Consider the following 14,394-nt stretch of genomic DNA (forward strand, 5'->3'; position numbering starts at 1 on the left):
GAAGTGGATTTTCTTAACATTGGGGTAGAATAGAAACGGACGCCCATTTCTAAGTCACTTTTTAATCTGTATATACATTTGACTAATCTTTTGGACATAAAGACAACATTAAGATGATCAGCTTTATAAAAAGCTAGAGGCTAGCCTGAAAGTTGAGATTATCACTGTGATAAACGCTGTTTTTGGAACTATTTATGGCATTCTTGCAGCAGCTATGCATTTTAGCCTAAAGCGAAATAGTGATAAGCGCAGTTCAATGGACCGGTAACCTGAAAGAACGGGAAGCGGGTGTATAAGGAAGGCGAAGGACCGTGTTTGGTGGCGCCCTCTTGAAAAGGACTATGTCCAGCGGTGGACGCATAGAGGCTGATGGTTTGGAATCAGAATGTTTGTTATAATCAATTTGTAGCTATCCAACTTTGGCGCTAGGATTGCACAAACCGAAAAATTTACGACTAAATAGTGTTAATCGCAATCACTTCTGATTAGCCGCTAACACTAGCCGGTAAAAACCATATTTTGATGGCAATGAGGCACAAATTCACAACGATTGTGATGATAGCAATGTGATTATCATAACTTTGACGCTAGGCCTGCATAATTATGCAGCAATGCTTTTGTTGCTGACATTAAAAATTAGCTGATGCTATAAGCAAAGTTGTCTTTACGTCCGCAAATCACATCACGTTGTGAGCGTCCGCATGGCACTTTCAGCATACCATAGTAATCAAAGAGTCCAACGAACTAACGCCGATGTCGTCCGAAACTCCGGCGCCGACCGAAGAAACGGCTACCGTGCCAATGTCCACGTCCACGTCCACCACGACGACGTCCGCGCCTAGGACGACGGAGACGACATCCACAACGTCCACGACGACGACAACGACGCCGACACTGCCCACGACAATTGTCACGACACCGACAACTATCCCAACCACTACGCCAACACCTGAGGTTACTACGCAGGAGGTAACCGAGCAGGTCTGTGAAGAATTGGATTTACTGCATGCATCAGATGTACAAAAGTCGAAACTTTGCTAAATTCATTTTGAGTTTTAATTTGAAGATGTGGCCAACGGTGCTACTTTGATTTTAAGAGCGTTTTTATGTTTGCATCCCTCTCTCTCTCTCCCGTACATTCTGAGGTTTTCAATAATTCGAAAAAAAACGGCCAAGTGCGAGTCAGACTCGCGCTCCGAGGGTTTCGTACTCGGGTATTTTTTTCGACATTTTGCACGATAAATCAAAAACTATTATGCATAAAAATAAATAAAAATCTGTTTTAGAATGTACAAGTAAAGCCCTTTCAAATGATACCCCACTTGGTATAGTTAACTTTGAAAATTGAAAATGCTAATTATTTGATCATGAACACATTTTAATTTTTTGTGATGTAACTAAAATTTCACGATTTTTGGATTGTATTCTTTACTTGTACTATAAGACCTACCTACCTACCGATTTTCATGATTCTAGGTCAGCGGGAAGTACCCTATAAGATTTCTTGTTTGAGAGATTTGTTATAATATATAAAAGCGCTATTAAACAATCTTTTAAATTAAACTAAATTGACAGGTCGAAAGGTAATGGTATCCTTTTCCACAGGGAAAATTGTGAAAGGGATAACATTATATTTAGATTATAGACCTATTAATTTAGTTCAGTTTAGAGATTCTGTGCATCCAAATTAGCCTCAACGTTAACTTAATGACCAAGAAATGAAATATTGTAAGTATTCTAAATGTAAATATTACTTACATTAAGTGCTGATGGTGTGCTATCATTTCTTAACTTCATCTTCAACTTCATCTTAATTCAAATTTAATGGCGGTTCATGGTTTAGAATTAGTTTGAAATCACATTTTAATATAATTCAAGTTTTAGCTACAGTAGATGCAATTTAGTTAAGTATACAACTATTAGCACTTTTAATTATTCTTGCGTAGTACCTAAACAAAAATATTTACACCACACTATTTCAACAAAAATATATTATTTATGTTATAAAATATAAGTATAGATTATTTGATTTATAAAAATTATACACATCGTCTCGAAAGTTGAAACTGCGAAATAATCCTTTTTCAACTTTCGGGATATGTAATATAAAATTGATCGCATAGATAGCATAGCATACATCTACAGCAGTAGAACCCGTGCCACCATATTGCTACAGGTTTTAGACCATTCATCCAATGGCGTCGTCATTTGAACTATAGAGGAATTACCTTGCCTGCGATATGCGATCACCCTTAAACGTATTTTTTTTAAACTATTTTAGTACTAGAATATTAATGTAGAACAGTAGACGTCAGGTAAAAAGAACTCTAAGCTGAAACCTGCGTAGTGGGTAATTTATCGGTCTATTTGATGGCACGCAGTGAGGCATTGGCGCAGGTCTGTTTCGCCACGCTATTGGTTTGTCAACCAACCTTTTTTATTTATGTAGGAAAGTACAGTAGTCTGCGTAGAAATTTCCCTTCTGCAGTCGTCTAGAGGTCTTATTACCTGGCAGCATCTATATCATTGACACATTCATCTGTTGTACACAGACTCTAAACTAAATAGACTAGTTCTAAAAAGGGTCCAAATCTAGTACCTACTATCCTTTTCTGAGGCAGCATTATGAAAGGGATGGCAATACATTTAGACCTTTGATTTTAGTTTAGTGTATAACAGAATCGGCCACAATATTTATCAATAAAAAAGTACTTCAAAGTGAAAAATAATGGTATTCTAGGAGACTATACCATCGACGGAGCGATCGAGCACGATATTCGGACGCACGACCGAGACCGTGCCGTTCCCGATACCGCTCAACCAGCCGCCCACGCTCAAGCACCATATGAAGAAACTTGCTATCACAGCTGGCAATGCTTTCAGGTGACTATCAAGATAAACGTTATCCAGATATCTTCAGCAAATTTTTCGTAATGAATAGTTGGTATGGTCGTTAGAGTTTAGTATCAAGTCCAGAAATATTTTGTAATATTCGATTTATACGTAGGTAAATTAAAATTAAAATTAAAATCCCAAGAAATGTTATCATTAGAATCCGTAGGAATAATGGATTTGGATGACCTCCCTGGCGCACTGCTGAGCGCTGTGGTCTTATTAGTGGGAGTACGTGGGTTCTATTCCCGGCAGGGGAAATCTGGAATTTCATAATTTCTATATTTTCTCTGGTCTGGTCTGGTCTGGTAGGACGGTGACGGTCGTGGCTAGTTACCACCCTACCGACGAAGTGCCGCCAAGCGATATATCGTTCCGGTACGATGCCGTGTAGAAACCCTTTGGTTTCTATCCTTTCGTATCCACTTTGGGGTATGGGTTTTAAAAAAAACTGCCATACCACTTTCAGGTTAGCCCGCTGCATCATCACTTACCACCAGGTGAGGTCGCAGTCAGGGTCTAACTTGCATCTGAATAAAAAAAAATGTTTTTCAGATACATTATCCCGGCTGATCTGTTCACGGATCCTGAGGAGGGCAGTAATCTAACGTTCACGGTGTATGAAGCAGAAAACGTACCACTTAGTAAATACTCTTGGATTCAGTTCCTTCCATCTGAACGAGAAGTCTATGGATTGTAAGTTTTCGTCGAATTGCCTTGTATAATTAATTATTCAGATATTTAACTGTAGAGTGTAGGTGTGCCGTTCCACCTTTTAACTAAACTGAGGGTGCTACTAATTATGATGTCATTATCAGAGAAAACATTTTGGATAAGATCGCACTACATTTGGACCTGTGTCCTGTGAATGTAAAGAGCGGCCATTTTAAGATTACGCACCCTCGGTGCGCGAGTCTGACTCGGACTTGGCTGGATTTTAAAATATATTATAAAGCGAGATTCGGTCAAACTTGACCGAAATCGCTATCAACATCGGCAAAACATCGCTATCAAAACATCCTGATTAAAAAAAAATTGGTGTGAAGTGTAAGCTGTAGATGTTTTTGCTCGCCAACTCCTTCCTCTATATTATACAGTTCATTTTTCAATGTCTTAAATTTACTTTTATATATTTTATTCAGGCCCTTAGAAGCGCACGTGTCTCGCTGGAACTTCATAGTAGAAGCGCAGGATAGCGAAGGACTCGTGGCTCGAGGGCCCCTCGACATTACAGTGCAGCAATACAAGAGCGGACGCACCATCAACCACCAGTTCATCATGCAGTTCAAACTGCTCAAGCAGTACGAGAACGCGGTCAACTGGCAGATACGAGCTTTGGAAGGCATCGTCAACCTCTTCCGATACACGGACATGGACCATTTGATCGTGCTGAACGCCACACAAAACGGTGACATGTGCGAGTTCGTGTGGACCAACGATACGTTGCCCAAAGATTCCGCGTGCCCTGTTGATGATATCAACAGGCTTATGAATGTAAGTAACGGTCTATTTCTATCCATTTCTTCATAATAGCAAAAACTCAAGATTTTACACACGATCAACTATCACTTCAAATACCGTCTTGACTGTTTATAGAATGCCTTCCGAAATGATATGTGTCAGGAGAAAAATACGCTTTTAAATCCCGCGGGAACTTTTTGATTTTCCGAGATAAAAAGTACTCTCCAGGTCTTTAACTATATCCATTCAAAAAATCGCGTCAATCCGTTACTCCGTTGCGCCGTGATTAAAGGATAAACCAACAAACCAATATACCAACAAGCAAACACACTTTCGCATTTATAATATGGGTAGTGATGATCCATTAATTTTTCAGATCATGGAATCAGATACAGTAAGAGGTAGACCCTCTGCCGGTTTAGCTCGTGTGATGTCACCCGAACTCGAAATATCTGAAGTGAAATGGCACGGCACCGGGCCATGCGCGGGGCTGCCTGTCGCCGCGACCACGCCGCCCGACACCTACCCGCCCGTCACGCGCAACCAAGTCGACCACGTCACCGCTACGGTCGGACATCTGCTGGTCTACACAGTGCCTAAGGTAAAATAAGCATTTCCAATGTAACTTAATTGATTATTACTTTGTAACTACAATTTTGGTACATGAAAAATAAAAATAAATAAAAATAAATAAAATGGTGAAACTTTTTTTTTGTTTTCTCTTTCTCTTCGAATGGTGAAACTTAAGGTGACGCAGGACGCTCGACCGAAATAGGCAGCGCACGTGGGTAACATGTTTGCTTTTCACTTGAGAAAGTTGAGAGGCACGATGATTTTCACCGAAATCAAGCGTGCGAAAAGGGTTTAGGAAAAGTATTTTCGAGAAAAAACTGCTGAATTTATGTTTGCAAAGTAAAGTTATTTCAACTAATGAATAAAAAAACTACGTCTAATGATAAATTGTTTTAGAATTTTCATATCCCTAATCTTATTTATTTACGCCCAAAGTTGTCATTAATTTAGTGTTGAAATAGGAATCTTTTGAGCTTCGTAACTTTTAAATCAATATTATAATATATAATTCTTAGTTTTGTGCGTACAATATCGAATATTGTTGTAATTTCCCTCCTACGTTTGTATGAAGAAAGCAAACTGAACCGAGTCCCCTTAAAATAAAAAATTGATTTTGTCTTGATTGATAAAATAAAAATTCTGTAGGCACTCCGCCTAATCGGATAAACTCCAAATGCTCATTATAAATCTTTTAGATCAATCAAAAACTTTTCGTGGTTGCTTTCTTTTTGCCAGAATATAAATTGTTTACCGGCGGGATGATTACGTAAAACGTTGCAGTGGCGACAGTCCATTTGCAGTCTCTCTTCTTCTTATTTTGCTTTGTGGCTATAGCTGTCTCTCTGTAGCCGCTGTTACGTGTGACGTTTGACAGCAATGATCGCGAGATCGCCTGTCGCGAGATACGTAATCACCCCGCAGGTACGTACCTCATCTTCTAGCATTTGCTCGATATACAACATAGGTCTCTGGTATACTTTACTTTTCTCTGAACCAGGCTCTGATCACAGGAATTTTGTGAAATTAGCATGAGTTACATTGTATTGCCAATTACTATGATGTATTTTTCTTTTTCAGGATACGTTCTACGATCCAGAAGATGGTAATACCCCCAACTTGCAGCTCTCGCTCCGCTTCAGCGATCGTTCAGAGATCCCTCCCGACAACTGGTTGCAGTTTGACGCTCGCAACCAAGAGTTTTACGGCGTGCCCTCGGCGAGTGACCAGGGAAGCGTGGAATATCAGCTGGTAAGGGTAGTTTCATACTGATCCAACCAGAAAAAGAACATGACACTTCCTCCTTTTCAGGCTACAGTGCCCATTTTACTTCACCAGAAATATTTTAAAAACTGGTTGTACCTACTACGAAGAAAAAACGACATTTTAGGTTGTCTGAAATGTCTCTGCTTGCATTACAGATCGCTGAAGATTCCACTAAAAAGAGCGCCTACGACAGCCTTATAGTGGAAGTTGCGAAGGCGCCCACAATCCGCCCCACTGTGGAGTTCCAGATGACCATGGACCCGTCGCCCAACCTCGCTGACAGTGCTGCCAACAAACGAAAGGTTGTCGAGAAACTCGCCGCTCTCTTCGGCCAGGAGGAAACCGACAATATTAGGATAGAGAGCATCTCTGACAACCCTACGACGATCATTTGGTAAGTTTAACCCGTTTTTTTCTATATAAGTTAACCCTTTCTTAGTGAATCTTCCTCAACCTAGTTTCCTGGTAGAGATCGCTTCAAATCAATAAGGCCGCTATTCTATTTTGTGTTATTTTTGTGTCTTTATTTTAAAGGTGTTCAATAAAGAATATTAATTAATTCATTCATTCCACTCATAAGTCTCGTCTATATCAATAGCAAGTACAGTACCCGACAAGATAGATTTATTGAACTGTAGAAAGAGATAATCGGCAGCTTCGGTTTCGTAGAGCGTTGTCACTATCGTTGGGCAAGACAACGACAAAACGTCACATAGACATGAGTGACAGAGATGACGCTCTAGTCTTATTTTTGGGGAAATCTCACAACGATACTTTGATTGGGGTTAACATTGTGGCTAATTCCGCTGTACACAATCTCTAAACCAAACTAAAATGGCACCTCTAAATCTATTGCTATCCCTTTCTTAATGTTGCTTGCGGATAAGGATAGCATTAGATTTGGACCTGTTAATTTAGATTAGTTTAGAGATTGTGTACAAGAGAATCGGCCCCATTGTATTCCTATCCATTAAAATCCATCGACTCGACGGTCATCCTCAGCGTTAATTCGTAGGAAAAATGCACCGATTCCTTATGCCATGTCCGTTGTACTCAACTACATCATTGCTTTCGGCCACATAGAAATACGAGTAGGTATATCAACCATAATCAACTTCTAAAATATTTTACGAAAAATTTGTTAAATAACTAAATAGCGACTTGTTAAGGAGAATATTCTCCTGATTATAGTAATGTGTATGTTTTTGCAGTCATACTTCTCGTTCCTCGTAACTATTATTAAGAGATCATGTTCTGAAGTTTGATAATAATGACAAAATAAATATAATCAATTTCAGGTACAACACAAGTCTACCAATGGACAGGTGTCCCAAACGTGAGATCGAGGAGCTCCGTAGAATGATAATCGTCGACGAAAGAGGCGCTGTCGGCGGCAATCTCAAAGAACACGTCGACCAAGTTTTCGACAAAGACCTGAAAGTCATGTCGATCCGTCTAATTCCACTAGGGTTATGTGCAGAACAGAATACCAAAATTCCGAAGTCAATGGTGCCAGCGCCACCAGGTCCTAATCTACAGAATAGGGCAACGAATGCCAGTCCGGAGTATTCGGATTACTTGGTGACGTTCGTGATTCCGGCCATTGTGATTGTTTGTATGATCGTAGTTGCGGGCATCATTGCGTGCGTGCTGTATAGAAGACGGCGTACTGGTAAGTTGCAATACTTCGATTAATATAAATAGCACGATATGACTATGGTTTTGGGAAGTATAATTTTTAAATGAGTTATAATGTTAAAACGGCTTTTTGTAAGCTCTATTGGATTAAAAATTTGATCGAAGACTTTACATCTCGCCAAGATTGAATTCAATGTCTAAACACTTCACGTTAAAGTAAAATGGACTTTAACAGTCTTGTTTTAAAGCTCAAGTTTGTCCATCAACAACCAGCGCTCCGAGCGGAAACGTCGCGAAATTAAAATATATGGTATTGAATTTTTGACTTTAAATCAAAGAGATTTAGGTTCATTTTACATTGAACTTAGAATTCTATCATTGAGTGTGATGTAAAATCTCATACTAAACACACTGAGGCTCAAATGTAATTTTTCAAGTCTGTGCGTGTCGTCGTATGGACGAAGAAGAGACGAAAAAATGCCTCGTCTCTTTCTCGTCCATACTTGTGAGTCTTGGGTAGGAACGACAAGAGTACGTGTTTATACAAATAACAGCATTTTTATAATATCTTACTTCTAACTCAATTCTTATATTATTTGTCCTAGGAGCAATAGATTTGTCACATATTTTAATAGTAAAATAATTTTAGTATGACTTAGTAAATGCGTAGATATAAAGTATTGTACCTGATTATTTAAATTGTATCAATCCCATAACATCATTAGTAAAAAGCTAACATTATTATATAGATAGTCAAAACTTGTTAAATAACTTATGTCGAATAGGTATTATTAATTTTTATTAATAACTAAAGTATTTTAACTATAGCGGATGCGAATTCTTGACACGAAAAAGGTGATTAGTTTTAATTTCTATTATAGCACCTGAATTTACTTAGTATACTGGTTTCATAGCATTAGATTTCGCTCTTATAGAATGTGATGTTCGCTTAAAAACAATACCAAGTGCACTTTTCTATATGTTTATTCCATAAACTATTAACACTTGCACATTTTATCGATTAGTGTACTAGTATACCTTCGCAAGCGCTAAGTACCGTAGAATAGGGTCTTCCATTACGAATTCCCTGTTTAATGTATACTCGTAAAGTTAATCATCCCCTGAAATAATATGCTTTATTCCAAAGGATTTCTCCAATCCTTTTCAGGTTTTGCATTATCAACTGTCTATATTAATCTTCGATTAAAACAGAGACAACGCTCGACAAATCTGCTATCTCCTTCTAAAGCTCGATGTAAATTACTTTCTGCCGCCTACTGTAGGTAGGTATGTAAACTTAAAACTTATGAGGGTTTCAAACGTGTGCTGGTCTGAGAACAAGCCTCCAACAAACTCACGAAAACAAATACCCAACTAGGTTTTATAATCGACATTAATAAAGGCAATTCTTGTTGGAAGACTCTTTATATTTTAAACTATAAACTATATATTTACATTAACTCAACAATGAATATTAAATAAAATATTTTTCTTTCAAACAAAAACAGGTAAAATGAGCGTTGGAGACGAAGAGGAACGTCAAGCGTTCAGGTCGAAAGGAATCCCCGTCATTTTCCAAGACGAGTTGGAAGAAAGAGCGGACGCCGAGCCGGCCGACAAGAGCCCCGTCATCATGAGGGAAGAGAAACCCCCCCTACTACCGCCCGCCCCCGACTACCGACAGGGGGACGACGCGCCCTACCGGCCCCCTCCCCCCTTCGCTGCCTCCCGCACCCCGCCGCGCCCCAAAGCCACGCCCACATACAGAAAACCCCCTCCGTACGTCCCGCCATAAAACTGCCTAAGCTTCTTTTTTAGTATAGAAAACCCGTTTACGCGTTACATACTCGAAGCATACCTGCGAAGTGGAGTAACGCAGCGTCTTTTTTTAACAGACTTGAAAAAAGGAGATTTTGTATTCGACCCGTATGTATGTTCGCGATTATCTCGGAAACGAATGAATTAATTTTGATGATTTTTTCAGTAACGTAATCGACATACGTTTTTGTAGGTATGTTATAAAGGTAGAAAAAACCGTTACGTATGCAAAGCATATTCCTTGCAAACGTGATTTTCAAGTGACAGAATGACAGAAGACGTCACTGACTCTATTTTATTTTAAACGTACTACAAAGCTTAGTTTGAGTTATTATAAAAAAGATGCTACGTCTCGACTCCACTCCGCCCTACAGGTGTGCGCCTTGATAGACGTAGCTGAAAGCTTGAATGAATATTTTTACCCCACTGTGGTCCGTTCTTATGTTCGCTCGTAACTACTCAACGGCTCAACCGATTTTGATAAATAATACTTCATTAGATTCGTCTTGACAGCGTGTCACTACAGCCAGAATAGTCGTTAGTCTGGACATTGGACACATCGTTACTGCCAAAAAATGGACGCAATTCAGTTTTGTTCTGTTCAATAGCAAATTTGAAGGGCGCCTTCAAAAGGAGGTTTTGTATAAAACAGCGCTGCAGCCGCGCGGCACTTTGCGGCAAATTTGAAGACGCCCAGAAAATACTTTCTGGTTCTGATCACTTTAAGAATTTTTACATTATATTGTAGCAGCTGCTTCCTAGGTACTACACAGATATTAGATCAAGAACTTTATCCCTAGCCAGTGAGAACCTAGAATTACCACAACCTTTACAAAGCTTTTGGTTACGTCTAGCTACCTAAAACAGCCAAAACGGGCAAACAAATTATATCTTAAATTTGTCTATAAGGAAACTAGTCGACTCATTCGTTTTCAGCTATTCGATTTATTCATCAATTCGATTATTTTGATCAGTTAAGTTATTTTTACGAGCATTTAAGGGAAGGAGTTTAATAAAAAATGCATTTATTACATACGAAAAAATTGTAAAATTAAGGTAACGTAAACGAACCTCATATCGACTAAAAAGGAATTGTGCACAATTAAAAGTGACTACGAATTTCTTGTAGTGTAAGTTTTGAAGCGTAGAAGTACTTTGCTGTACCGTTATGGTCTTGATATAAGAGAGTATAGTCCGTACAAAATGAGTTCTCACGCGCCATTTTAACCCTATGTGTCAACTATCATGTCAAAAATATGGTTCACCTAAGACTAAAATCCTACTTTTGACATGACAGTTCGTAAAGTTAAAATCGCGCGTGAGAACTCATTTTGTACGCATTATAATAATCAAATCGAGTACTTCAGTATATTACTAGGATGTTATTGTTGGGATAGGTAATGTTACATTAGCACTTTAGATATTATCGTTTTACAAATATTACAATTGATATCTAAACTGAAATATAAACTGGGGACAAGTACCTCAATCAATTTTTCATATAAAAATAAAAATTTCTGAAAGTGCGCTAAAACAATATTAAATGTTATGAATAAATTGTACTCGACTGCCATTCAAATTGATAAGTATAATTACGGATTAACCACGGTATAGTCGATTAAAATAAGAATGTTTTAGTGCTAAACAACGTATTGGCGGTATACCTGTTTTAAGTTTAACGCAATGATCAAAAAAACAAGTCAATTTATTTTAGAAAAATGTCTTAATATTACAAAATTACGTGTCACAGATGTTAGTTTACAAACTGATTAGTGACCCAGCTAATCCTTTAGTTACCCCAATTCATATTCAACCTGAATGATATTTCCTTTTTGCATATGCTATTCTACGTTCTATCCCAAATAAATTAGGAGGTGTAATTGCTTTAGTAATATCAATTTTAATTTTAATTATTCTTCCTTTCACCTTCAATAAAAAAATTCAAGGAATTCAATTTTACCCCCTTAATCAAATTTTATTTTGATTCTTAATTGCAACAATTATTCTTTTAACCTGAATTGGACGACCAAATGTTTTTTTTTTGGTTTTTGATAAATTGGATGGCTTTCGTCATTTTATCTATTTAAGATTTATGTCAAAAATCGGCCACTTAAATAGCGTTTGTAACACCTTGGTAACACCCTTAAGTATTCAAATACGTTTAAGTATTCGGCCGTAAGATATTCTTATCTTAATCAATTATGCTACAATAACACAATACTACATAAGTAAGACTAGACCAAATAAACAGTTCTTTAAAAAGTTGGCTAAATGCGTGCCATTTTTCAAAAAATTGTTATTTAATAAAGTAATTTAAAAGAACATATCGAAAATGTAACATTAGCCTTTAGCGTAGTTCTTCCATACACAAAATATTATAGGCTATGTGTGTGTATGTAACAGTAGAACATATGATGTAGAGAGATTGTGAACAAAGACTTGAGCACACGTTTTTATCTCTGTTGATGAGACTCGACGTTTTGCCTTTCACTTAAGGCTTTATTAGCTCCGTTTAGGAGTTTCGTGTTAGGTGTAACGCCTTTAGCACACAGACGTATTTATACGCGGTAGGGAAACGATAAATGCCTTTATAACTATGGTTTAAAGGCATACCGCGTGTCAGCGTTGGTGTACTAAAGGCGTAAGAATATTTCTTACACTAGTGCAAATGGCCGCAGCTGCTACTGTATCTATGCAGTCATTATATTAGGTCTTCGGAATAAGTCTTAAAAGTTCATCAAAATAATCGAAAGCGCTGATTATTTAAGATTTTTATTAAAATGTTCCAGTATAAAAATTAATATGCGGTAGCAACTGTGAAGGTTTGCGCGTAAGGCTCAAGGCATATTGCGGCACAGTAGAAGCGTCTTTCCTTAAATATTACGAAGTAAACTAAACTATCTCATTCACTGTGTTGGAGCACTGTTTTGTGCACAGTTTAAAACAAATTGGAAAAAAGGCACATCGATATGCTCCGTTTTTTTTTTTTTGTTTGATTTGTTCATCACTAATAATAATTGTTTATTACTTAGTGGAGATGAAGTTTAGCTTCCAACTTAATATAAGAATGGACTCGTCGCGCCGCTTCGCTTCTCCCATAATGTGCCTTGTTCCTGAGCCAATTCTTTCAACCAATAAATAAAAAAACGCTTGCACGCTACACACATTTTATAAATCGTGGGTTGTTAAGGAGTATTCAATAAGCTGGCGTGTACATTGTAATGATAATATAATATAACATTGTGTTATACAACTGACTTTAGTTTTAGGCTACGAATAGATATTTTTTAAGAATAAAGTATCATTTTGTACTTGTCTAATTATTACCATAGCAGTAAGAATAATCAAATTATGTAAACGATAGGGACTTTAAACGAAATGAGCTATAAAATAACTTTTTCTTTGGATGTATTTTTTTCTATTGTATACTCATTTAGAATTTTTGCATTTATAGATCTTTTTAGCCTTATACAATTTTATAGGACAGCTGCTGAATGTTTCTTTAATTTTATTATTACATTTTTATTATTTCTTGGTAGTAGTACTTAATAATGGTACTAATTTGGTTGTATACAAATCTCGTAAGGCCATGTTACATGCGCCGTAGGGGCCTATGTCCCGCCGCATAGTGGTCTTTCTCACACCCACGTGTTTATGTCAGTCGCGTGAGAGAAACCACTAGACTAGTGCATTTCCATAAGCATTAGGCTGTGGCGTACAGCGTCACACCTTTGTAACAGACCACGGCCTAAACTAAATTATTGTGAGATGTAAAAGTAATGCGATCCTTTTCACAACGTTACTTGCAGATAAGGATAACACTATATGTTTAGTCCTGTCAATCTAAGGATTTGTGTACAACCGAATATGCACCAGCGTCCACAAAAAACCGAACCATGTTAATATAATTTTATAGTATTGTGTCTATGACAGCTATTTTCTGTTTAATCAACACTCTTCTAAACGCACATAATAATATTTTATGTAATTATTGAGTTTTTTAATCTAATTTAATAAAATGGTCTAGTGATATTTTTGTTTTATTTGTTTTTCGATGTCTTTCTGCTTCTAACAACTTTTATTAAAAACACCTATGGAAACAAAATCAGGAACAGTAGGTAGGTATAGTTTAGCATCGAAATATAATATTTCGATGAGTTTAATCCTACCCTTTTGTATCCTGGAAATAAAGGAAATGGTATCATTATAAACCCGCTGCGGGATAGCGCAGGTGTGCGTGGCGTCCGCCCGCCTCATACCCCGATTGCCATCTCGACCTGTCGCGTACTACACCTGGTAACCTGCGGGCTACATTTTCATTTCTTCCCTACTAGTAAGAGTTTAGACTCATTGGCGATCAAGCGCTGGTCAGTTCTAAGCTCCAAATTGGAACATCGGCACAAGGCTTCGGTGTTCACAGGATATAGTGTTTCGAAGTGTGCTGAGGAACTATTCTATTCGGCCTAGTTCCCCGCTCGTCATTTTACCTACTATCGAACTGCGATGTATCGCCAAGGTCTGCACCCCTACATATTCGTAATCCCACTGACTCGTACTAAGCGATTGGCTTCCTCGTTTCGAATACGCACTGCTAGAATATGGAATGCCCTTCCGGCTTATTTTCCCCGCTTGCTCTAATATTGGTACCTTCAAAAGAAGAATGGGCTCCTTCTGGGCAGGCATATGATTGCAGTCAAGCTCAATCCTAGATACCTAGTAAAAAAAACCGACCAAGTGCTAGTCACACTC

At 37.9% G+C, this 14,394-nt stretch overlaps 1 protein-coding gene across 8 annotated transcripts in view; it reads left to right on the forward strand.

The window, feature by feature from the left end:
• Dg (Dystroglycan) overlaps positions 1–13,677 on the forward strand; it is a 126,720-nt gene extending 113,043 nt beyond the window's left edge. For 6 of the 8 annotated variants that reach the window (XM_069505262.1, XM_069505263.1, XM_069505264.1 and 3 more), the window contains 9 exons: positions 715–981; positions 2,741–2,883; positions 3,448–3,588; positions 4,035–4,386; positions 4,730–4,954; positions 6,004–6,174; positions 6,345–6,583; positions 7,488–7,861; positions 9,336–13,677. In XM_069505262.1, the coding sequence (XP_069361363.1) occupies positions 715–981; positions 2,741–2,883; positions 3,448–3,588; positions 4,035–4,386; positions 4,730–4,954; positions 6,004–6,174; positions 6,345–6,583; positions 7,488–7,861; positions 9,336–9,622 (2,199 nt within the window). In that variant the 3' untranslated portion in view covers positions 9,623–13,677. Of the gene's footprint in view, positions 1–714; positions 982–2,740; positions 2,884–3,447; positions 3,589–4,034; positions 4,387–4,729; positions 4,955–6,003; positions 6,175–6,344; positions 6,584–7,487; positions 7,862–8,655; positions 8,688–9,335 lie in introns of those variants that run through there. The other 2 variants (XM_069505267.1, XM_069505266.1) reach the window with 2 other exon arrangements.
• Positions 13,678–14,394: the final 717 nt, after the last annotated feature.

The sequence above is a fragment of the Maniola hyperantus genome, chromosome 20 (assembly GCF_902806685.2).
Source record: "Maniola hyperantus chromosome 20, iAphHyp1.2, whole genome shotgun sequence".
Lineage (NCBI taxonomy): Eukaryota > Metazoa > Arthropoda > Insecta > Lepidoptera > Nymphalidae > Maniola > Maniola hyperantus.